General features: G+C 41.3%; 2 protein-coding genes across 6 annotated transcripts in view; both read right to left on the bottom strand.

The window, feature by feature from the left end:
* Window positions 1–1,879, bottom strand: part of hmcn2 (hemicentin 2) — a 49,798-nt gene extending 47,919 nt beyond the window's left edge. The window contains exon 1 of the mRNA XM_080309014.1: window positions 1,387–1,879. Within this exon, the coding sequence (XP_080165140.1) occupies window positions 1,387–1,645 (259 nt within the window). The 5' untranslated portion in view covers window positions 1,646–1,879. The remainder of the gene's footprint in view (window positions 1–1,386) is intronic.
* Window positions 1,880–3,357: 1,478 nt separating this feature from the next.
* On the bottom strand, window positions 3,358–23,101 carry LOC113033010 (neuronal calcium sensor 1). Of its 5 annotated transcripts, XM_026186248.2 has the most exons (11): window positions 22,439–23,097; window positions 22,232–22,354; window positions 21,661–21,781; window positions 20,490–20,632; window positions 15,068–15,092; window positions 9,722–9,860; window positions 7,859–7,937; window positions 7,585–7,673; window positions 7,419–7,496; window positions 5,093–5,200; window positions 3,358–4,979 (listed from the first exon to the last, which is right to left on the bottom strand). In XM_026186248.2, the coding sequence occupies exons 4-10, from the start codon at window positions 20,551–20,553 to the stop codon at window positions 5,102–5,104; spliced, it is 573 nt and encodes a 190-aa protein (XP_026042033.1). In that variant the 5' UTR covers window positions 20,554–20,632; window positions 21,661–21,781; window positions 22,232–22,354; window positions 22,439–23,097; the 3' UTR covers window positions 3,358–4,979; window positions 5,093–5,101. The 5 variants fall into 5 exon arrangements, with proteins under 5 accessions (XP_026042033.1, XP_080165138.1, XP_080165137.1 ...); XM_080309012.1 differs by having other exon boundaries at window positions 21,654–21,781; window positions 22,232–23,101; XM_080309011.1 differs by having other exon boundaries at window positions 22,232–23,097.
* Window positions 23,102–24,616: the final 1,515 nt, after the last annotated feature.

Raw genomic sequence — 24,616 nt, 5'->3', positions numbered from 1 at the left:
TTCCTCTTAGCAGCTTTGCCCTTATGAGCAGAGGAAAAGCACATAGCATCAAAAACCCTATTAAGCCAAAGCACATTTTATCAAGGCCAGAATGATGCCCCACAGCCGTTGTGCACCACATGAATATCAATCACACATCACAGGGCACAAGAGAGGCCGTGCTGACAAAATTACAGCGTAACATTTTGTTTTACACAAATCACTAAAAATCTGGCGACAGTTTGCACGATGACGGAATAATCATTTTCCAGACCCAAGGATGATGGATAAAAGCCTGTCAGGGCCTGACACTTATTTGGATGTCTTCTGGGGCCAAACTACAGAACAGTAAACATTAACCAGTGCAGAGGGAATGCATTGTGTTGCTGCCCTCCATAAACACGAGCACTTCATCACAGTTATTACAGAAAAAGACCCTCATCCAGTCTTGTATACCTCATGATTTTGGTGTGTCATTGCTCTTTATTCCAACTGTCAAATATAATTTTGAAGTATCTTTGTGAGACTAATGATACAGAGTTTGCAGACATGTGTCAGGGCCATGACATTTCTAATTCATTCTCGGTGTTTTCTCCAGCTGCTTTCAAGTGCTTGTCGACCTCTCAAGAGTGCCTGAGAGGAAACACCGACGGCGCTGTCACGCCTCTTCGTCAGCCACAGAGGGCTTCTCTGGGATCTTGGAAGTTTACAAGGTCCCCAAGGGCATAGGCGCATTAAACACAGACAAAATGTGTGGCGTTAGGGTAGGCAACCCCCACAACTCCCCCCCCCCCGGGTGGCCAGTGGGGGGGCTGCGAGGCAGAAGAGGGAGGAGAGGCAGGAGTAGGGTGGGGTGAGTGTGGGGTGGCGATTGGGGTAATTACACACACAAGCAGACAGCATATGCTTCCCATCAGCGCACAAACACCCTCCCCCCATTGGAGCACTCTTATTTTCAAGCTGTAGCTTTCCCGTATAGAAAGGAAGATGCTGGGCTGGGATGAAGAGCCTTACCTGTCCCCAAGACCCACTGTGAGCTCGCATATCCTCCCCTGCTTGACGTCTTGCATCAGTTTCACTTCTCTCTACAAGTGGGCTTCCACTGAAGCCGCTATGCAGCAGCACACTCTGCTACACGTTCTGAGATGCGTTGCAAGTATAAGTGTGTAAATGGCAGATATAAATAGTAAATCAGTGCAAGGCGCGGAAACTATAAAAATACCACGCTCTCTTTGTAGTAATTCAAGAAAGTCTTTTCCTTTGAAGTCAATGCTCCAATAAATTATAATCATATTCATGAATTAACAAACATACGCATTCCATACATCCACTTTCACGAAAAAAAAGTTTCTTAAGTTGTGGCTCTTTAGTTAAAGAACAAACTTGTGTTAAAGGTAGAAAAAGTACCTGGGTCGTGGAAGGGGACCAGGACAAAGTTTTTAATGGGTCTGGTCCTCCGGCTGAGCGTCTTCTCCAGGATCCGTGAGGCGCCCTCTATCACCTGTTTCAGATCGTCGTACATGGAGCCGGTAACATCGAACACAAAGGCCAGGGTCGAGGCGCTGTCATCGGATTCATCACCCGTCTCAACGCGGGGGTCTGCCAAAAGTCTGTGCGCGCATACTGAGAGCGCCAAGACTAAGCACTTTAATAAGGCACCGGCCATTTTCCAAATTTACTGCATCTGTCTTTTGGAATAAGGCGAGTCATATATTTAAAAAAAAAGGATCACAAAGTTTTAAAAAGTTTTGATTTCGAAGCCGCCCAAATGACTCTGGCACTGCTTCTAGTAGATTTAGAACAACGCGGCTCAGCTGAAACACTTCAAAATCCAGTGCTGAATACTTCCACGGGAGTACATCCGTGCGTAAAGTTTGGAGGAGCATGTGGACTGGCCCCAGGAGAGCTGGTGCTCTGACGCTCCAAACGGGGGCGGAGATGGGTATTAAAAAGTTCCCGGGACCCAACCTGTTTTTTTCTCCTTTCCTTCGTGTGTTTGTGTGAAAGTGTGTGTGTGTGTAACTCGACCCCACTGTGACTTCCAGGCTTCTTTAACCCTATTCAACATTTCCCGTCAGTTTATTTTTCTCTACAATGGCGGTGGGCCCCTGGAGACGCACTTTTTAACAGCTTTCCCCTGTTACCAGCGGGGCCTGGCGTCTGTATTTTGGACGTGTCGAGAACATTGTCTCAGTAACAGCCTGGTTTTTATAAATAGCCATAGTTTATATTCAGCTGACACCAACCTAATTTTATACATAGCCCACGCTGACAAATATCTCCTTGACATATGAATGAAGAGCAATGTCACTGTGCTTCTTTTCTTTTCTGCTGATGTGGATGAAATGTTATTGATCATTAAAAATGTTATCCTCGTGGACTTGGTGCCCAGCTATGATATATCGTTTTTAATGTGATCAGACCTCACAGAGGAAGCCACCACCCACCCCCAGATCTTACAAACGCAAATATGTCAGCTAATTCCAAAGTAAGCTGCATAAAAGCAGAACATTTCTTTTAAGAAACTGATTATTCACATGAAAACACACTCGTGTTTTACTGTACTTAAGTTACACAAGCTACATTTGAAACTTATGCTGAATAAAAAAAAAACCCGTAAAGAAACAGTTTCAGGTCAAGGCCCCAGACCCTTCCTCCTCTTGAATACACCTGCATCTGTCCTTCATGAAAGGGGGGGGGGGGGGGGGGGGATAAGAGACAGGAGAAGAAAGAAAGCAGGTCTGAGCAGGCCCGGAGAGCCCAGCAACTTTAAAAGACACGAGCCCCACCCATTAAACCCATCAATGCCAAGACGTCAGAGTTTTATGTACTTCATTGTTCATCACATAACTACACAGTGCAGGCTTATACCACAGAGCAAGCTGGCATGTTAGATTCTGTGTTATAAAGCATTACAGGCACTAAAGCTTGACATGACACCTTCCCTTAACAGTGGTACAGCAGTGCAAAACTGGACTCATAATAAATTACATTTGAATCACAAAACATCAGGGTCTGTGCAAACTTGAGTTACTTCTTGAGAGTTGATTAAGATTCGTAAAGTTTAAAATATTGCAAATAAACACATGAGCAACAGTCATTCTACAAAGCAGCCCCTTAAAGTTATTAAAAGCTGTTAAAAAAAAATAAATAATAATAATATTTTTTTTTAATATTATATATATATATATATATATATATATATATATATATATATATATATATATATATATATATATATATATATATATATATATATATATATATATATATATATATATATATATATATATATATATATATATATATTTTTTTTTTTTTTTTTAAATGAAAGTTTTCTATCCATTACAAACTAAGGATACAGTAATAGAAAAGATAGCCACTTAAATGCATTTTATTCTGTGCTCTTATACTGTCAATCAACAGGAAAATGACATTTAGAATTTAGTAAATTTGCATAAGGCATAAAGATCAGTGAAGCTGAAAAACATCTTAATGCTCAAAATGAAACAATCCAATGGAGAAAAAAAAAAGGCATCAATACATGTGCAGGTCTCACACAGAACAAATACCAAGCAGACAACTGAAACCACAGAGCTCACAAAAGCTTCACAGTCAGAAATGATGTCCGTTTGTGGCTCTCAGTGACCACGGCTTTGTGTTGCTGAGGGTGCTCTCCAAAGAAATACTGAGCTTCAATTCGGCTGCTGTGAGAACTGGGCTGGGCTGCTTGGCCGGGCCATTCGAGAGGCGGGGGCAGCAGAGCGAACAACAGCAGGGAGACTGAACCACGATGGGATGCACGGGCTGCAAACACAGCAAAATAATCCATAGAAAACTCTGTGCTACTTCAAAATTCCTCCTCACATGAAAAAACAAAACAAAAACCCTGCTCTCTCGAGAAAAGGAAACCTCGGGGCGTGACAAAAATGAGAATCGGGCAACAATAATGAAAAATACAGTGCAATACATTTCAACAACCTTTGATTTAAAAATAAAACTTCATTCCATATTTATGAGGAAATTCCCATAAATGCAGCAAAAAAAAAAAAAAAAAAAAAAAAAAAAAAAGCAGAAAATAAATTACCATTATATTTACATTATATAATACACACTATACTGCTTTGTGTCTTTAAGTTAGTGTTCACATTATCACAAAAGTAACACTTTCTTCCCCCCCGACAGATTCTCCTGTGGTTTAGAGTCTCTCTGTGTGGTGATGAAGCAGCAGCACAGTTCCTCTGAGTGAGCAGTTCACTTTGCATCTGCCGCTTTACAGCATGTGAACAAGATGCACACGAACATCTCCACAGGAATTCAGTACCTCGCACTACACAATACTCCAAAGTCCAGAGTTACTCAAGGGTGTGATGCGATGCTGCGTAGCTGCAGAAGCACGCACAAACAACGGAGGGTTTTGCAGACAGGTTTGGATTCGCTATCACATCAGACGATATATTTGTTCACAGTCCGCTATTGGAAACGCAGATGGGCAGATACTTGGGAGTAGAAAAGTTTGCAATCTGCTTCTGGGTGATCGAGTTAAAATGTGGCTTCCTCCCATTATTAGTGTGATGGTGCTGTACTGGTGTGTAACGGACAGTGGGGGGAAGCTGAGTGGGATCCATCTGAGGTGTAAGAGGGATGTGAGTGGAGCAGTTGAGTTATGATACCTGGTTGTGTTCAGAGCATGCTGGGTAATCACTAACAGAGCTGCTGTGTTACTACAAAAAAAAAGAAAAAAAGTCTTCACAAGCTCACTTCACAGTTGACAAAACGCTGAGCAGGATGTCAGCAACAATTGGCAGCAGCCAGTGCATTACATTAGCCAGTGAGAGGAGGTCCTGTCTCGCTCTTCGTTCAGCGCTGCAAGAATATTTGATTGCCAGTAAACAAATGAGCCAGATGAATAATTCATAAGAACAAACTCAAGAGCAGAAAGTGGCTTCTTCACTTTGGTTTCAACCCGCAGACTGAAGTTCCTTTCTGTATTCTTTGCTCTGAAGAAATAGAAATTACACAGCATTACTGTGAGGCTGAAGCATGACCGGGAACTGAAAAATCACCCATGCGGGTAGGTATGCAGGTAGCAGCTGATTAATACCCCACTCACCTTACATTCCTACACAAGTCCATCATAGAGTGACAATGCCTGAACAATTGAGGGATCTGCCTTTGATCCTTCCTGAAACTCCTGCAGAGTCAGCTTCCCGTCTGCATTCTGCAACACGACACAAAAACAGAAAAATATATCGAGCTGAAGCCCTGTGATGCTTTTACACACACCTTCCAGCAGGGGGCAAAAAAGCATCTCAGGCCATGTCATGTTGCCCCTATTCTACGCTATTGGGACTGATGTTTGGTTCAGTGCACTTGGACAGTCACCACTCTCAGCTAATACAAATCACTAAGTGCTGCTGTGCTGCACAGTTACTCCTATGGGCTGATCTTGGCAGTAGTGAGCTGACAAACACGCCCATGCAGGCAGCATCTCATCTTTCACTAAAGCCGAGTAGATTCTTGGAGCTGACAGAGCGGGCACCAGCACTGAGCGCTAGAGGTGGAGGAGAATATATATATATGATGTTTATAGACTGCAGGCGGTGTTAGTGACACTGTGATGAATACAGCTAACAGCTCTAAACTTAACAGCGTCCATATCAAAGCCCCGAGGGTGGCAACAAAGGTAGACGAAAGCCCTAATAAAGTTAAACTCATGACTATATCAGTGTCAGTCTCAATGAATATCAGATATTGCTCTATCACTATTTACTAGGGGTGCAACGATACACAAAATTCACGGTTCGGTTCGGTTCGATACTTTGGTGTCACGGTTCGATATTTTTTCGATACAAAAAAATGTTCATGCCTTTTTAATTTGTCATTTATTAAAATTATAAATATATATTTTAACTCAAAAGTACAGTTTTTAAATTTAACCCTAACCCTTGTGCGCGTTTTTTATTTTGACAGCAAATGCGCACCTGCGGACCACTTATGTGCAGCCCTGGTTATTTAGCTCGTCATATTGCAGCCACAGAAATTCTTTTGTCCATGAAACCATAAAGCTGCACTTTCTTTTTGCCTTATAGTCTCATTTGTCATAACTTCTCCGTTTTGTGGTAAGCTTTTCTTTGGCTGTCACTTCTTCACCCTGACCTGTCTTATTTGGCTCAGCAGAACTAAAATATATATACTGCTACTTTTACACACGGACTCACATAAGCTCAGCGATTCTCTGCGCGATCAACCTCTCACATGTTTAAGCTTGCTGCGGGAGATTTCACTTGTCATGTTTGCATAGTAAGCTAACGATTAATAAGACGATGTCAGAGGAATTGGTGCACAAATTATCATCACTCACAGATCAGTGCTGTCATTGCAAAGTGAAAGCAAAAAAACAAGCGCAAATTCAAACGCGATTTCAATATGTCACATATTGACAGTGGCTCACCGATGCCAATGACATAATTACCCAGCTACATTTCTGAAAGAATGCAAAAGCATTGACATATATTTTTCCTTCCTACAATAGCCCGACGGGCAGAGTAGCCCGTCTGAAAAAAATCGCTAGCCCCAGGACGTCGGGCTAGCGATATTGCAAGCCCTGTATCTGATTGAGGAATCACTCATCTTTGGAAAAGAGAGTTTATTACAGAGAAATGTCTCTTTCCAAAATAAAAGCTATACTATCCGCTTCTTCTGGGCTATATTCTCAGCAGCATAAGGAGAATCACGTGCTAACAGCTGTCTAAATGACTCGGCTAAAGTTAGTAGCATGCTTGTTGTTTTTGTCTTTGCACTAGGATGATGTCGGCGTAAATGTGCAGTCATATTCGTTGTGTTCCCACTAGTGCTTTCAGGTTAATCTCGTTGAAATGACCTTAACGCCACAACACGGCAAATCTCCGTTAACGAGCTACCGCCGATCGCCCCGTGCATGGGGCTAGACGGCCAACACGTTAACGAGCTAACTGCGCTAACACACTAGTTCCCACCCATGTAATTGAGCATTGCATGGCACATCCAACATACTGTTTTACTTTAGTCCATGACTCGCTTACCTTCAGGGTCATACGTCACATGAAAACCAAAATAATTCCAAACGCCAGATCTGAATGAGGGTGGGGGAGGTCCATGTTGCAACTTCTGTCTTGCTAGCTTGCCCTGCGCTCTTCCTCCTGACTATGCTGTCTGTGTTGAGCGCTCAGTGGATCTGCGCTCGACAGTGCAGCCTAGGCGGAGTAGTCGAACGCAGATTCACTGAGCGCTCAACACAGACAGCATCGTCAGAAGGAAAGTTGATAAAATAAATTACAAATGTTGTATTGTTCGATACATATGCGTACCGAACCGAAAGCACTGTATCGAACGGTTCAATATCGATACGAATATCGTTGCACCCCTACTAATTACATCTCTAGTACTCAAACACTGACCTTATCCATCATTGCAAAAATGCGGTCCACACGCTTCTCTGGTGTGTTTTCTTCCTCAGGCAACTCCACAGTGTTCCCCTACGACATCAGCAACATCATAATGCTTCATATGGTGTTTGCATTAAAACGAGTCAGGATTAGATCTCTAATGTTTGGGAAAACTTACCACCATCTGATATATGGCATCTACAATGTTCAGCATCTCGTCTCGGGTTATGTAGCCATCATTGTCGAGATCATATAATTTAAAAGCCCCTGTACAAAGACAAGAAGTTAAAATATGTGGGCTTCATGTGGGTGAAAAAGGAGGATAAATATCGTCACACTTTGTCACAGGTTTAAAAATTAAGTCAAGGTTTTATTTGCCGTTTTTCTCTCTAGAAGTCTGTACTCCTGTCATTTAAATATTAACAACAAGAGAGGAGATTCCATCTTCTTACATCGCAGCTTTTCATCTAGAGTCCCCCGGGAAGTCACTGACAAGGCCTGGATGAACTCGGAGAACTCGATGCGTCCATCCTGCAGAGCGACCGAGAGAGGGGAGAGAAAGAGAGTGAAGAGAAATGGCCCAGAGACAAGACGAGGCTCTCACTTCACACTTGCAGTGGCTGTACTTTCACAAACTCTGTCCTGTTCTTTTCATGATGTCCTTGCTGGATTCTTCTGAAAATGGGGCCAGACGTTTGCTCCAAGTCAGATGCTATTTTTTGCCTCGCACCTGGCTCTCTCCTGAGGTAGAAATATGTCACCTCTGGTCATTAGTAAGAAGAATGCTACTGGCTCAAAGTCTAAAAATTACAGCAGGCAAACATACGACCACAACATACGGGGAGTAAAGACGACTCGCATTTTCCAGTCATTTCACATCACGAATGGACGCGAGTGATCATTCTGTCCAACGGGGCAGGAACCGTTCCACTCTGAAATTTAGTTTTCTCTAAGTGTTGTTAAAATGTGACTCGCTGAGCTAAAAAAACAAAACAAAACAAAAAACCCCACAAAAAAAGACGAATTACACTTTTAAATCCACACTTTGTGCATCAAAGAGTGGTCTACTGACTTGATTCTAAATCATAAAAACACAACTCAAAGTTTCTCAGACGCCATTAATTCAAACCAATCCATCATGTTATGACTTCCTGTTTCAAGCAGCTGACGGAGTCTGTCGTCTTCCTACATTCTGCTAAGTCAGCTGCCCACTGCAAGTTTAGCCACAGTATTCTTTAAAGCAGGGGAAAAAAGCCTGGTGTTTTTGTGCCCCTCAGGGTCAGCTAATGCTATCTCTACCAGACAGCTGACTAGACAGAAAATGCTAAAGTCATGTGTTGCAGATCGCACAAGTCCCAAAAACTGCTACGATCAATGCATTCTCTAACTACGGGGTGCGTAATGCTAATGAAGGTCACAGATAAACATCAGATGAAGGGGATTGTGTGATCTTCCTGACACAAAGCCTTTTAACTCAAGTCAATACACCTCCGGGGGGCTCAGCAGCTTTCTGCGAACTGCTCTTCTTCAGTTTGTGTCCCCAAACACAATCACAATGATCACGTACAGCTACAGTGAGGTGGATTTCTTCAGAAAAATGCATCTATCTTGTTGGCTTTGCCAGTACATCCTCCAACCCTCACCCCATAAAGAGAACAGCACATTCTCTGGGTTACAATTATAGGTTATTGTAGACACGAAGACTCCACTGCAGCTCGTTGCTCCTTTTTGAGCAAAAAGAAGGGGTACCTAGTGTAATATAATATCTTTAAGTGTAAAATATATCCAGGTTCTTTTTGTGCTAATGTTGCCAGAAATACATAATGTGAGCACTCAGTGTGCATCACAGAAAGAATATCTGCACTGGCACTGCTAGATTCTTCAGTTGTAGGTAATGTACACGTCCCAATGGGGAAATAGTTAATTACATTTTTGCCTATAATTTTTATGACAATGCCCAAAACAAACAGCTCTCATTCAAAAACTGTGTGTATACAGATGTGAGAGACTACAGCTCTGAGGGGGAAAAATACAACAATAATGGCACTGGAATAATAATTAAAATGAAAAAGATTACAACGCTTCTCTTTTATTCTGCTCAGTAGTCCCTAGATGTTCACAAAGAAAGAGATGCTGTTCTCACAAACTGACATGATCTGAACAAAAACCTCCAGATTAGCCCTCTCCTCAGACTCCTTTTATCTAACGGCAATGCCAGCCCCAAATGATCATATTACTGTGAACTAGCAAGGGTATTTTAATATTTCCCTACACACCCTAAAAGGCTAATAAAACATATGAATTTGTTTACAAACCTTATTTTCATCAAAAACATTGAAGACAAAGGAGGCAAACTTTGTGGGATCTCCAAAAGGGAAAAACTGCTTGTATATCTTCTGAAAACCCACAGCATCCAACTGCCCACTCGGGCAATCTTTGATGAAACCTTTGTACCTAAAAAGAAAAACAGAGCGCACTGTGAGATTATTTTAAAAAGTAATACAGCCTTATGCAATGCAACCATACGAAACGAGAATTCATAATCAAGACTAGAACGGACAGCAGCAGTAGACTGAAGTCACCTCCTCACTCTTACCATAGGCATTACTGATTCAGTCTGAAAGAGTGCGCTAGATCAAAAAGGTAAAGTGCAAAGCTATTTGTCTCATTCACAGATAAGACGATCGCCTTAATCCAATAGCAAGCCCAGGGTGGTTAACTCTAATCAAATTACTCTCTGCTCCTCTTTTGATAATATGCGTGGCTGGTAGATAAGTCTGAGAGCTTCCTCTTGCCCTCTGGAAATACCATATCTGGAGAGTGACTTAACATCTCTATTAGCCTAAATATAGAAGCATTTCATAAGCAATTTCAAGCGCAATCACTCAAAGGTAGGCAGTGTTCTTCTATGTCTTCATAAGGGAAGTCTGCATCCACAGAGTCTAACCACACAGGAACAGGTTAGGAAGCAAGTAAGCGAGATTTAGTCTTTACAAAAATAAATCTTAGATGAATAGTAGGAGGAGGAGGACATGACAGGGAAATAATAACACTCTAGTTATAAAAAGCATTGCAAAAAGCTTTTCCTCTTAATCAACAGCAAAAATGACACAAGTTCACACAAGGGAGCACTGCGTGTTCGTCTCTGCTTAAGCTCTGGCTGTTCGTAATAAGACTGGGCTATAATTAAGGCCAGAGAAAGCGCGTTCTGATGAAGAATGAAGGCCAGGGGCGATCTTTTCCACTCACACTCTGACTCTTCACTCCTCTTAAACTCTTTTACTTTTAATCTGCCCGGGAGATAATGAAGCCAGCTCCTTACAGTCAAAGAAATAGGCAAGGAGCTTTGAGGAGCAGCTGGGAAAAAGTTCAGCGAGAAGAAAAGCGAGAAGAGAGCAGAACCACAAAATTCTCATATATGAATTATCTGGAGATACATGCAGGGAAAAAAAAAAGAAAGCCTAGCTTAACTATGCAGGCTATAACCTGATTGGTATTCAAAGAACCGAACGCACAATGCATATCGTAATCCACAGCCGACCTATTTCACCTGAATTCTTTTGTCATTTTTAATGCTTGACGGGGGAATATCAAAGAAAAGACTGAAGACAATGAAATGTGCTCTATCATACTGTACATACAGTGCTCATGTTCAAGCACAGAACATTACAAGTACAAAAACTAGTACAATTAGTACAAAACCGTTAGTACAGTGCATTCAAATTCTCCGTTTACTGCTTTCAGGCACTGAAGACAGTACACCCACAGTGAGAGGAATATGAATTCATCGAATCACATCTAAAATAAATATTCTTATTCTGTCAATATCACATCTAGTTTGCTCTTTTTTTAAATAATGTCAGATCAGGAGGGTCAAATATCAGCAAATTTTAGCTCATTGCAGACAAGCAAAAATAAATTAGCACTCCCATATTGATGCATGCGCTTAAAGATGCACTGGCATCTGTTTTCTAATAAGTAACAAGACACTGCATGGCAAAAATCACAGTTTGGAAATGTGTTGAGAATCGTGGCAAAAATGCTGTTTTATATCCTTCTCTGTCCAGAGGATAAATGAATTCACTGAGATGAAGATCAGCAAAAATGATGTTGTCCAGACACTTTGTTGCTTTGCGTTTTGAGCCATTATGCATGGCAAAAAGAAGGCTTTTAGAAGGGCACCCATCAGGAGCATTTCTCGGGCTGTGAAAGCAAATCTTCTGTGGTTTAAAAGGAACTTTATAGAAAAAAAAACAAAAAACTGAGTGACTGTTGATGTAGTTTGGGTTTTCTCGACTTTAGCTCGAGCCTTAAAATTTAACAAAAAGCCTGTGTTGCAAGCAGGAGGTATGGCATTTAAGAGGAGAAAGCATCTGTTGCATTATGGGAAATGGATAAAAGGATAGGGCGGACTCGGCTGCTTTAATTTTGAACAGTTTTTTAATTTTTTGCTCTTTCAGAGGAACTCAATCTTTTTTTAATGCAATGCTAAAATCACTTGAGTACCTTAGAGCTGCGTAAATAAGGATTCCCCCCCCTTTTTGCAACTCATAAGGAATTACCATCTTAGAAAACATCTTCCAGTAATTTAGCACATCTACAACATTTTCAAGGTTTCAAAATGTGAGAACGCCTGACTACAGTGTCTATAGTAGTATTTCCTTAGACCTGTAAATATACTTGTATGCAAAACTAATCCAGTGACATTTAAGCAGTTAATAGCAACAGGCCAACAATTATAAAATAATTTCTTACACATGATAAAATAAAAGAGCTCTAATGACGCAGTAGTGCATTTCATCTTATGATTATTATTATTACAGCTCCACAGTGTTTCAGTTTTAATAGCTGAATATTTAAATAATTAACTATTTATTTCAAGTGAAATCAATTGTGCATCAACCAGACAGCCACTTAACTGTAACATTAAAAGAACAACGGCAAGAATAAGTCAGACTACTAAGCCTGCCCCTTTTTTGTTAAACATTTTGCTAGCATCAAATTTTAAAAAAAAAATTTAATTAAAAAATTAAAAAAAAAATAAAATCATAAAACAACTTGATACGCTGTCTTTGCACAATTTCCACAAAAAGCAGGGTTTAAACAGTGAAGTGCACCTTTACTGACATTTTGCACAGCATCCCAAACTTTGGGAAACACATCAACTATACAACAGCTAATTTACATATGCACTGTACACTCAAACTGTAGATATAGTGGATACAGTAAGCACTGCACCAACGTGTAAACATGTTTGCAGTGTCAGCTGCTCATAATACGAATCACTTTCATTTGCCAAGAACACGTCATGTACAAGAGATCCTACTTGGTGACATTAGTGCTAAGACACACACACGTTCAGCCTGTACTTGAAGCGGTGTAATAGTGCAACTACGTGCTGTACTTGTGGGGATGTGACATTGTGGATCAGACTACTCTCGGGTGCTGGGATGAAGATAAGATATTTATTTTCTGGCACTGGTTGTGTTCTTTGGCATCTACCACGGTGGCTTGGTACTGTGCAGGATGTTTCTTTTGCTCCTGCCTAGCTGGCAGGGAACATCACTGAGCTATGGCATTTAGTTATTGATTTCAGGTAGGCCGCGGGCATACTAATGATGTTCCCTTAGAGGAGAATTAGAAAGGAGAATAAATTTAATGCACAACACAGGCATTTATCTAACCCTGCTAATTCTTCTGTGTCTGTGCTTGTGCTCTAATTACACGCCATCTGGCATTCCCCCTGGTAAAATTCCCTCTCATCCCTCACACTCAGCCGTGTTGATTGCTACTGATCTTCAAGTGAGGGCTCGTGCAAACTTTCCTGTGAAAGACAGCGAGAGCGATGGCGAGCTAGCTGGCTGCACAGCCGGCGGGGTGGAGGTTTGGGGAGGGGAGGGTTTCCGCCCCAGTGCACTCAGGCAGCCCTAGAGACAGGCCAGCTCGAAGGCTCTGGACCTGCCAATGTCCAGTGATATCTAATGCTGCTGTACTACTGCTATGTGCCGTGGCTCCCTTTCCCCCTGCAAAAAAACTCCCCAACAGGAAACATGAAGAGCAACTAGTTCTAAAGGCAAAGCTCTTTTCACGCATGTGGAATTAGGTCATGAAATGCAAACGTCAAAAGGAGGAGAACTAAAATGTGAACATTGAAGAGTCATCACTTCATTACAGAGCTCTTTTTTCTGATTTATGGTCTACTTTGATTTGGATTTTCAAAGAAATAATAGCCCAATAGCACCACCCGGCAAACAAAAGAGATGACTGTGCTCACGCTTGAATCATCTCCGCTAATGAAGAAAGCATTGTTTCTTATCCATCTGCCAGAGGCTGTCAAATTGTCCCTTCACAAAAAGATCCATAAATTCACACCTTAACAATAAAAGCAGATTGCTCCGGGCCCACTTTTATGCAATATCCTGGCTTAAACTGTCTTTGTTTTATGAATTTGCTTCGTTTTGACACATTGACGTGCATGTTTTAACGCTGTTAACATAGACGGGGATCAGACAAAGGCTAGACCTCTATAAGCCCATCTTGGCTCAGGTCACAGTGACTAATAGGAACAGAATCTGACAGGAAGGATTACTAATGAGCAACCTTGTGTAGGTTTTGTGGCCAAGTAGTCATGACTGCCTGAAAGTGAAACAGCTTGCACCCCTGCCATTCCTCTGTTATCAGACATCCCTTTTGCAAACAGAGCAAAAAGGTTGTGGAGGAATGCATCATGGAAATGTTTGTATCAGTATTATCAGCCTTCAAAGTCATTCTGTCTCAGTTAGGCTTCAAAGTCATTCTATTTTCAGAACTCATCTGTCTTCAGGGAAGTGTGAAGGAGATGGCTCCAAATCGACTATCAAACCAAATCCAGCAACACTGTTTGCTGACTCAAGAAAACGAATCCTGAGAAGGGATACATCGAAAAGGGTTTTTTCCAGCTGGGTCAATGTAAAACTTCCTGACCCTTTTGAGACCTGGGACATGTAACGATGCTGACCTCGTCAATCTGTCAAGGTCACTGTGTTTACCTGATCGTGATGCACACCTTTCACTTTACGTGCCAAAGAATTGTTTTAATCGTGACGACGACAGCTCTCAACATCGATTCTAATTGAGTGTGACCGCATTTGTAAATATCTTTCTCGAGTGTGTATTTTTCCGTTTATGTATGCTGCACGTCACTGCCCCTCACACAAAGGCTGAGAGAGATAGAGAGCGCGATCTCCACCGGATGGTCTAAATCAGGAGTGCATCATAGGTAAATACCTTTTGTAAATTAGAAACACAGCCAGCAAGATGCTATTATTTCTCACATTATTGCAATTAAAGGCATTCTCCAAAGACAACCATGCTATCAGTGAGCCAAGCAATTCATGAAGAGACACTTTGAGTCAAACTTTTGTGCCTGCCAATCTGTTAATACAGCATGCAGTTTGGATTTGTGGTGTGTTAAAAATGACACAGTATCTTTTATATAAAAAAAACATGAAACCAGCACATTCAGATGCTGTCAGATTAATGCAAAGGAGTAAACCTGAAAGGAGCGTCTAACTCCAGCGAGCTTTGTCACTGAAGACGCTGCTAAATGCTAATATTTGACTAGCCCCACATGAACAAAGGAAAAAAAAAAAATCTCATTAAAAATGCATGCACACACTTACCACTGCTGCACCTCCTTCTCTGTAACTGTAAGAGAAATAAAGAGTGACATTAGCTAGATGCAAAACTTAGCATATCAGACACAATAGAGGAGCCTGGAAGCCAACCATATTGGTACTAGGCTTTCAAACATGTTTTATGCAACAACAACAAAAAAAACCCATTAAGTTTCAACATGCAATTATTGGAATTAGAGCAGGGCGATATGGCCAAAAATATTTATCACGATATATTTGAAAATTTGCGATAACGATTTAACTGACGATATAATTGATGTGAGACAAAATACAACTCCACAACATTACTAGCGCAAAAAGACAACCTTCCATTTATTTTCACTTAAACAAGAAGCTGGTTTTTATGTACATTAAAGCTTTATAAAAATGTAACAGTGCAAATGCAAATTCCTTGCTGAAAGTTTAACCAAAAGGCATTTCCAGTAGAAATGGGCTGACATATCCTGAGCATAACCATGTATAATATCCACTGAAGTTAAAAAGAGGTGCTTTGCAACATTAAACTGTAGTGTGCAGTACGTATTTTTCGGACCATAAGGTGCACGGGATTATAACGCACATTAAGTGAAACAAAACAGTCAGATAAATCAAACTTTATTAAACTCATTCTTCTTGCTTCCTCCACTTCTGTACCATTGATTCATTAATGTTGAATTCTCTGGCAGCTGCTCTATTCCCATGTTGTTGCAGTATATTAATGACTAACCTTGTATTGTGGATGGATTATCTCAGTTGTGGAAAAGTGTTAGTGTTTGTCCTCCAGCTTCACTGTTTATGTTATGCTAACGTAGCTGTGTCGCTAGCAGTCACGTAGCACATCATTATATACCAGCTAGCCCAACTTCAATAACCCTACAAACGTCACTGCTGTTTAGTTTCCTGTCTTCATTTATGTTGGAAGTGAAAGCAGAGCTGTACGTTTGAATTTTTTCAGAAATCTCTCAGTCAGAACATGCGGTTGTTCAGTGATGACACGACGAATCCTACTTCCGGGTCTAAAGTAGTCTGCGTTTAATATGGCTTTTGTGTTGTTAACATGTATTTTCTGATATTTGATCTCAAAAAGCTCCTAAAACAGTCAGTGATCCCTGTTGACCTCCCTCGGCTTTTATTACTGCTAATCATTTATTTAAGCTCAGTTTTTAAAACCTTAGGATGTAACTACAGCCCAGCCCATGCAGCAGTATATGAATGACTAACCTCGTATTATGGATGGATTATCTCAGTTGTTCTCCTGGCTGAAGTTTGGTCCTTTTACAGCATCCTGCCATGCGATTACATTTGTTCCTGACCACCGAGAAAACTCACGTTAACTTTTATCGAGTGGAAAAAAAGTTAGCTTGTTTATATTATGCTAACATAGCTGTGTCGCTAGCGGTCACGTAGCAAATCATTATATACCAGCTAGCCCAACTTCAGTAACCCTACAAACGTCACTGCTGTTTAGTTTTCTGTCTTCATTTATGCTGGAAGTGATAGCAGAGCTGTACGTTTTAATTTGTTTCCAAAACCCCGCAGTCAGGACATGCTATATTGTATTTAGATAGAAGCTAGCGAGCTAACACCCTGCTAACTTCTAACTCCGTTAAATGTCATAAATTCCGTTTTCATGGATGCCTGGATGTTAAACTCAATTGTTACACCTGGTAGAGCAGAACGCTGATCATTTTATTAAAGATGAAAGACTTTAGACAGTTTTTCAACTCTCAGTAATGCCATAGTGATCGTTTGATATATGGACCTGCAGTGGAGTTTAGACCCAGACACGGCTAGTGACGTCAGACTGAACAACCGGATATCATGCTTAGGTAACTAGCGAAACTAGCGAGCTAACTTCCGCTAGCTTCCTGCTAACTTCTAACTCAGTTAAATGTAATAAATTTTGTTTTCATGGATGCCTGGAAGTTAAACTTCATAGTTACACCTGGTAAAGCAGCAATGCTGATCGTTTTATTAAAGATGAAAGAATTTAGAGAGTTTTAAACTCTCAGTGATGCTGCAGTGTTGTTTGACCTGAAGCATACGGAGTTTAGGACCCAGATTACTCCCAGATTTAAGAGCATCTTAGTCTGACAAATACGACAATAACGACGGCCGCTTGCATGTTCTGCAAAAAAAAAAAAAGTGCTTTGTCGTGTATCTGACGGACAAACACCAAACCAGTTCCACATCACTGAAGTTGCACCATTTTTACAAACCAATTCTGGTTCATCTGTTTCACTCAACAATCGGCCATGTGCGTATGAAAACAAAGGCACTGCGCATGCGCGGTTTACTCATATTCTATCGCGATATTTCATTTTCCTATCGTTGCCTAACATTATACCGGTATTACCGTGAACGGTATAATATGGCCCAGCCCTAATTGGAATACAGCTTTTGTTTTGCTGAAAATAGAATTCATTAATTCTAGTATATCCTGTATAGCAGTAGACAAGTGGGAGTAAACCCTAGAGAGCCACAAAAAGACGAGGAAAGCAGAGGGAATGAAGGTCAGCCACTGATTTAAGAAAAAGAACTGTTTATGTGGCAGGATGTGTTATCATGCCCACACAAGCACTACTATCTGCCAGTATGTAATCAACCATTCCCACATGCCTTTCCCTTGTCTCTTTACTTTCTCTCAAGTAACCAAAGTAATTTTCAGCCTCTTGGCTCCTGGGATTACTAATGAAAAAAAAGGGCTGGAAATCAATAGCATTAGTTTAACCAGGTGGTCTTTTGAGAGGCTCTCTGAACTCATGTTGCTGCTGCTGCAGCAAGCTGACAATAGATGCTGTCTACCACCACTTCTGTTTGGCCCGGGGGAAAATAAAAGGCTTTTAAAGACAACAAAACGACAGTAACTTAATCACTAATTTCATCTACTGTAATGTTGAACCTTGAGCAGCTCATAGTCATGGTTACTAGCCAGGTAAAACACAGAGAGGGTAAAAAGTGTTGAGTAAGCAAGGCTACATTCTCCTGTAAAAAAATAAAAATAAAAATATAAAATTACATTATCCAGCAGTCTCGCATTGTAGGAGACAGACAAATTAAAAAAAAACAAAAAAAACCAAAAAAAAAACAACCTTCACAACAAATTTGGGAAAAAAGAAAATAAACACCTGAAACACAAAACATGATATTTACCAAATGTTTGTGATAATGCGACTACCTCAGATCAAGAGCAAAACAATACAGGGACTACGGATAAGGAGCTCTGCATATATCTCCATCTCAATTTGTTCTGCTCAGCATTTAAACCGAGAAACTCATCCTGTGACCATTTTCTGGTCAGTAAATGACAGGGTCAATCTCACTACTTTTAGCCAAGCCAAGCTAGCATTAAATTGGCCTCAAAAGCCATTGCTGCAGTCAGAAATTGAGGCAATTTACCATGGCTGCGATTTAATAAAAAACCGTGTTACATAACTCAGTCAGCGGCAATGGGCAATAATGCAATCAGCCAGTTGCAGGAGGGTGCGGGGCCCACTCAGTTGTTGGCCCTGCAGGGTCTAGCTAGAACACATTCAGCTTGTGCCTCCATCGCTATGAGTGTCATTGTCTCTTTTCACTTCAAAAAAAGAAAAAGAAAAAATCTTCATGCTGATACATGGGCCTATGCTACATCCTGCAGACATTTTAATAGGATTGCTGGTCCTTCCATGTAATGCCAGAACAGTCATTCAGGGAAGCATTTATGGGGAGGAGCGAGTTTGTAACTATTCCCTACTGTTTTCCACTAAAGACCAGAAAAATCACTCATTAGTGAGAGCTGTTGCACAGCCTACTGTTGTCTCTGAAGGTGTTTTACTGACGATAACAAAAAAAAAAAAATTCCAAAAATATGCTCATAAGAAATTTTCTAAAATACAATAAATCCAGATGTCAGCATTTATTCCTCGTAAATAAATGGGCCTCAATTCTGGCCTTGCTGTTTACCTTTTAACACACATTATTTTCTGTGCAAAACATCCTGCATCTTTTACCAGACACACACAAACACAAACAAACAGAGGGGCACAGGGAAATTTACTGAGTCCCCAATCTGTCAAGGACCAAAGGAAAGCATTGACTAAAATGGCAGACTACGCTTCTCATGGGAGCGCAAGAGAAAGAGGTAACAGGATGAAGGAAAGCAGAAACGATAGTCTCAAGTCAAGCAACAACAGTAGCAACAAGAGAACGATCACGCTGGGAGAGAAAAGCTCAGAGCCCCTCTCAGCGATGCTAACCAGATAAGATCCTAATTATACTATTCCATTCCCTGCTCAAAGAGGGCGGTTAGGGGGAAAAGCAAAAGAGACAGGGTGAAAGGTTAAGAGAGAATGAGAAAACCAGTCAGACAGGGGGAGAGAGCGAGAGAGAGAAAGGGACAGCAGCAAGCAGTCCAGCCCAGCATGAAGTCTAATCTTCCTCCACAGCAATTTCCTGCTACAACAGCCTTCCTTGGTTCTGCTGTGGAGAGACCAACCACACAAATAACACTGTCATTAAGCAGCCAGGGGATGTCAACTCCCACCCACACCTGCACACCACGGTGCTCAAATAATAATAATAATAATAATAGCAATGCTGTGCTCCAAAAATAACACACAAGTGGTTAATATAGTGGATACCAAGCAGACATTGCTGGTGGTAATTAGAAATGTGATCCAAAGTGATAGCTGAGCAGACGTTGATAAGCAACGGCTGGTAAGATGGTAGAAATACAGTCAATTTGCACCCTAATGCATCAACGGGAACAACAATCGAAGATATAATTACAAAGTCGCACCTTCGCTACAGTTCTTTATCGGAAGGTCAGTCCCCTTTCTGTGAGTCCACCCCATCCATCGATCTTGACGCAGGAATGCAATTTATAAGTGTGGCGGCACAAGCACAAGCACAATTGATTTACCCTTTCTACGTTTAAATTTATCAATGTCTGTCACATTAGAAGTAGAACATACAGCATGTTTACAAGCACAGCACATAAAACCACATTCTCATCGGTAAAGAAAAGCTATCATTACAGCTGCCACAAACTCTACTATGTCCTCAGCGTAACTTAAAGACCCCCGCTTGCAACTTTTTACTCAGCCTTAGCTGATTGCAGTCTGCGATACATTCAAGAATCTGAAATTTGAAACAAATGAGGAGATCATTCGCAACTGACATCTGCTCTGTCAGTGGTGAAAAATGTATAGCATCCCAAAGCATCCCAGCAGGCAGCGTTATTTACTCTTAAGCCTGTGTGGTGCACAGTGGGTGGAAAATGAGATTAGCAAACCGCAGCAATAAACTCTGTATTATGTATTCCTATTGCAAGCTGTATGTTCTTTAACCTCAGGCCAACAGGCTATGACAAGCTCACAGAAAAAGTTTCTGCAAAGTTTTTCTTTGTAAGAACAAGCAAAAAACAAACACACTTTCAGTTACTCACAGTAGGTTTTCCTTGTCAACTCCTCTACCACCTCTGGCTTGAGCTTGCTGTTGGATTTACCCATGATCTTCAGCTCTCTTCGACGCCCCCAAATCCACGCTGGCACGTATCACCTGTTACTACGTCCTCGCCAGTCTGCTCCTCTGCCAAAACACGCAAGAGAAGTGGGGCTAGTTTAGGTGCGAAGACACAGGTGAGATAGGAGAAAGACACTTTTATTTGAGTTTGCTTTGACAGAAAAGGAAATAAAACACTCCCATTCAGGCTAATCGTTCTGTATATATCACTCTAGCTGCGGTCATGATCTGCTCAGCCATCAGCACTCCACACAGACGAGTCAAACCCCAGGGGACCACGTGAAGAGGACCCAGCAGGCTATTGAGTCTATACGAGCGCTGCGGAGCGCCTATGTGTCCGCCTCATTTCTTTACAGCAGCCCGTGGGCGAAGAGTGGCGTTTGGACGCGTTGCTACCTTCGTCCTTGGATACAAGAGTCACTCAGTGGCTGGGTTAAGCACGCTCGCTCCCTCACAGTCATTCTCTGTTCTTCTCACTCCTCCCACCCCTCCTTTCCCACCACTATCTCTATTGCTCAGGGTAAGTTACTGTAGAAAAAGAGTCCTCCCTCTTGACAGCTGAGATAAGGAGGTGTGTAAACTAAAATACAATGAACAGAGCTCGACTTGGATGCCCCCCGCTGCACTTTGCGCTCGCTCTAAAACGTTAGCTCTAATCCTTGGAATTTACACAGACACCACAGTGTAAAGAAACAGTTTTAAAAAGCTTCAGTAATAATTTCTAGGGGGGAAAAAAAGAAGATACCAGAAAGACGCCAAGTCTGTTCATGGTTCTACAGCTCTGATGCCAACTGAACAGCACAAAAGAGATCCGGTGCTGCTCTTAAAATAAGCATGTGAGCTGTCTACCAAGTTTAGATGTGTATTTGAAGAGTGACAGTTTTCTTTTTTTTTTCTCCTCCATTCTGACTCATAATTCTCCCTCCTTTTCTGGCCTCATGACAACATGGCATGGTGGTTTCTTCCTCTCTGTCACAGAGATGGGGATAATGGAATTTCTTTGTACCGTGGGCCGGGCGTTGGCATGCACTGACGGTTAACCACAGCAGCTGTCTGAGCCACAGAATTAGAAGACTACTGTACGCACTATGCACCTTCACTGCAAACATCTGTACTCTGCGTCGACGGCCAGTGATGTCTTTGCGAGGGATGCCACGCTGGTAATCACCATTTTGCGTTTGCTCAAGCCTTCTGGTCCTGGATATTGCACAGACACTATGAAAATAAACAAACAGACAGCAGTTACAAAGGGAATGACAGGCATGTGCTGTATTTCATGAGAAATGGACTGGACTGTCACCTAGAGCCACAGACACATGGGCACTTAACTGGAAAAACACTCAAAACAAGACGACCTTTGTAGTGACTGCCTAAGCTGCTGAGTGTAGCCAGCAGGCATCACACAATATGCAGCTAGAAGAGTGCTGTCAATTTAACTGTAGAGGCTGCTATTAAAGTATTCTGCGTTAAATCAGCACAGCCTAAACGAGCAGAAAATGAAGTCACGTTGTGAAATGACTGATTCAAACAGCTGGCTAAGACAAAACAGCACAACTAAAATACATACATTCTCAACAAACGTATAGCCTGGTTAAAACCCTCGAAAAGCGCTTTGTTTTTATTAATTTCAACGTGTTTTGATTGACAGCAGCGAGAAATACATACAGTCGCGGCAGCAGCAGGTGGGATGTTGCCTGGCAGTACCATAGCAACCCTCAGTTTATGGCTACAGTGCGGGAAGCTAGTCATTGTACTCGAAACGTTTGGTACCCATGCTGTTCCGTGTAGCTAGTTGACAAGGAAAAAAACAGAAAACACACCTTTAAACGAATAAAGAAAAAAACGTTCCCATATAAAGCGGCTTCTGGTTACCTCAGCCACAAAAGCGGAAAGTCGCGGTGAAAAGAAAAAATTTGCCCCACAGCAGAAAGCCGCTGTCCGACGCCGTCTTCCTTCGCCGAGTTCCGGAGTGAGCGACTCGCTGCTGCGCGGATGGCCGTCCGTGCTGCTCTGATGCCGCCGTCAGGGAGTGACGTTGCTGCCTCTGCTGCATGGCCCCGACCAACTCAGCTCAGTGCCAGAGACACTGACGTCGCGGTACCACTGGACACACACTGACTCTTTGTGTGCTTTAAGAGCCTTTACACGTGTCACCGGGCATATAGCGAGAGGTTAACTTTTCGACTCACATTCACATTATATGTAACGTTGTTTACAGGTCAGTCTGCCTGCCCAGTTTTACACACAAAAAAAGAAAGAAAAAAAATGGTTGAAAGTGGTGGTGAGGTTTGTCTTTATAACACTCAAATTAGACACTTACCCTTTTTAATGTTTAATCACTGCACTGGATTCAAAGTTAGTGTTTGTAACTTGAGAATTCTGAGTTTGTTGTTCAAACGGACAAAAATTAATTGTGGCAAAGGGTTGAATTAAAATGCACTAAGTTACATTTTTAGCATAAATATCAAAGTTCCTTAAGTAAAGGGGCTAAAACGATTCAGAATAATCTAACTTTTAGTCCTTCGTCGGGGTCAGTCAAGGTTGAGCAACACTACAAGTCCCACAATGCCATTGAAGGCAGTCCTGCGTTTGAGGTAAAATTCCAAATTTACATGATATCTGATTTACAGCGTTTGGCCTAAATAACTACCGTTAATAACACTGGTTTGTACAAAGATCACTTTTTAAGTGTGAAGTAAAGAAAGGTTTATTTTTTTTCTATTCATTTATTTATTGCTATGTTTAAAAGCTACAAAGTAATCCACTTCCATATCTGCACTTGTTTAAACTTTTCAGTATTCTCACACCAAACCAAATAACACAGAAACGATTAGCATTTGTTAATGGCGTTTCTCATTAACACATCATACATATTCAATGACTTATTAAAAAAAACAAACACCTAAAATCAATGGCATTTTAAATACAAGCTATTTTCAATGATTTCAAATGTCAGCAGCAGAGCAGCCCATACTCAAAAAAAGATCACCTGCCTCTTTTGCTCTCTCTGTTCTCTCTCTTTCCTCCATTAATAGTGAATTATCACGCTTAATGTTAATGGTTGAAAACAAGGCAGGTAGCCAAGTTACACACTGAAATAGTTTTTGTGTTTCGTGATATGCTTGGTTTCGTTTTTTTAAAGCTTGGTTACAAAACGATAACATCAAGTCATGTTTGGAGAGACTGATCTGCTAGCTTGTTAAAAAGCCCATCTACAGTCTCAAAGCCTCCCTAGGGCAGCAAGCCGTTCAAACAATGGGGTGTGAATAAATGATGTGTGTAAGTGGGTCGTTACATTTTCAGCAAAAGGCTGCTGAATCACTGCTGAGTATGAACTTTAACACTCACAGGCCTTTGGTCAAAATTAAAATAACTTCACCAGAGGGCTTCAGGCATAATCTTCTCTCGCTTACCCAATTCAAGGTCGCAGTGGAGCCTTTCCCAGTGAGAAGTGGAGTACACCCTGTACTGATGCAGACTGGTATTGTTATTTATTCCTTTCATATCTTAACTGTGAAATGTGTTAAGGGCCACTTACGGAATATTATTCAACCTTTGCCAGGTTCTATAAGGACTTTGTAATGAGTTTCACATAAGCAGACACACACATACACACACTCGACCGTGGAGCTGGAATGCAAGGAGCTTGTCTGGCATCAGGGGCAAGTTAGTTCAGTGTCCTCCCCAAAAACACTACTAGTGTGGAGGGCTCAGGTATCAGAAGTTTATCAAAGCTTATACATAGCTGAATACATGTATATCACTTATGAGTGAGTTATTTTTAGTAACATAAAATGCTGACACTCTGATTCAACCATAGTAAACAAAATGTTGTGGTCAAAGAAAAATACTGTTACTACTGAAAATAGGCTTCGTAAGGTACTATATTAACTTTGTATGGTAGGGTCAAGTTTTTGACCTTCACAGAGAAAGCCTGGGTTCAAAATCCAGTGAATCATGCTTAATAAAGTTTGCTAAAAAATACAAATTTCCGGGCAAAAGGAAAACGTGTCTGCAGACTTGCCCGACTTGTCTGCTTTTCTTAGCAGC

This window comes from Astatotilapia calliptera, chromosome 12 (genome assembly GCF_964374335.1).
Source record: "Astatotilapia calliptera chromosome 12, fAstCal68.1, whole genome shotgun sequence".
NCBI lineage: Eukaryota > Metazoa > Chordata > Actinopteri > Cichliformes > Cichlidae > Astatotilapia > Astatotilapia calliptera.
The sequence above is the reverse complement of the archived record's forward strand: the minus strand, read 5'-3'. Positions and strand labels throughout refer to the sequence as shown.

What these genes read in the sequence shown, in the direction of transcription:
- LOC113033010 (XM_080309012.1), bottom strand. Translation starts at nt 20,553, where the DNA reads ATGGGTAAATCCAACAGCAAGCTCAAGCCAGAGGTGGTAGAGGAGTTG. An exon ending in GAGAAGGAGGTGCAGCAGTG is followed by an intron (nt 9,861 to 15,067) that starts GTAAGTGTGTGC and finishes TTTTCTTTTTAG; the next exon opens with GTACAAAGGTTTCATCAAAG. An exon ending in TTTTTGCAATGATGGATAAG is followed by an intron (nt 5,201 to 7,418) that starts GTCAGTGTTTGA and finishes GTCGTGTTGCAG; the next exon opens with AATGCAGACGGGAAGCTGAC.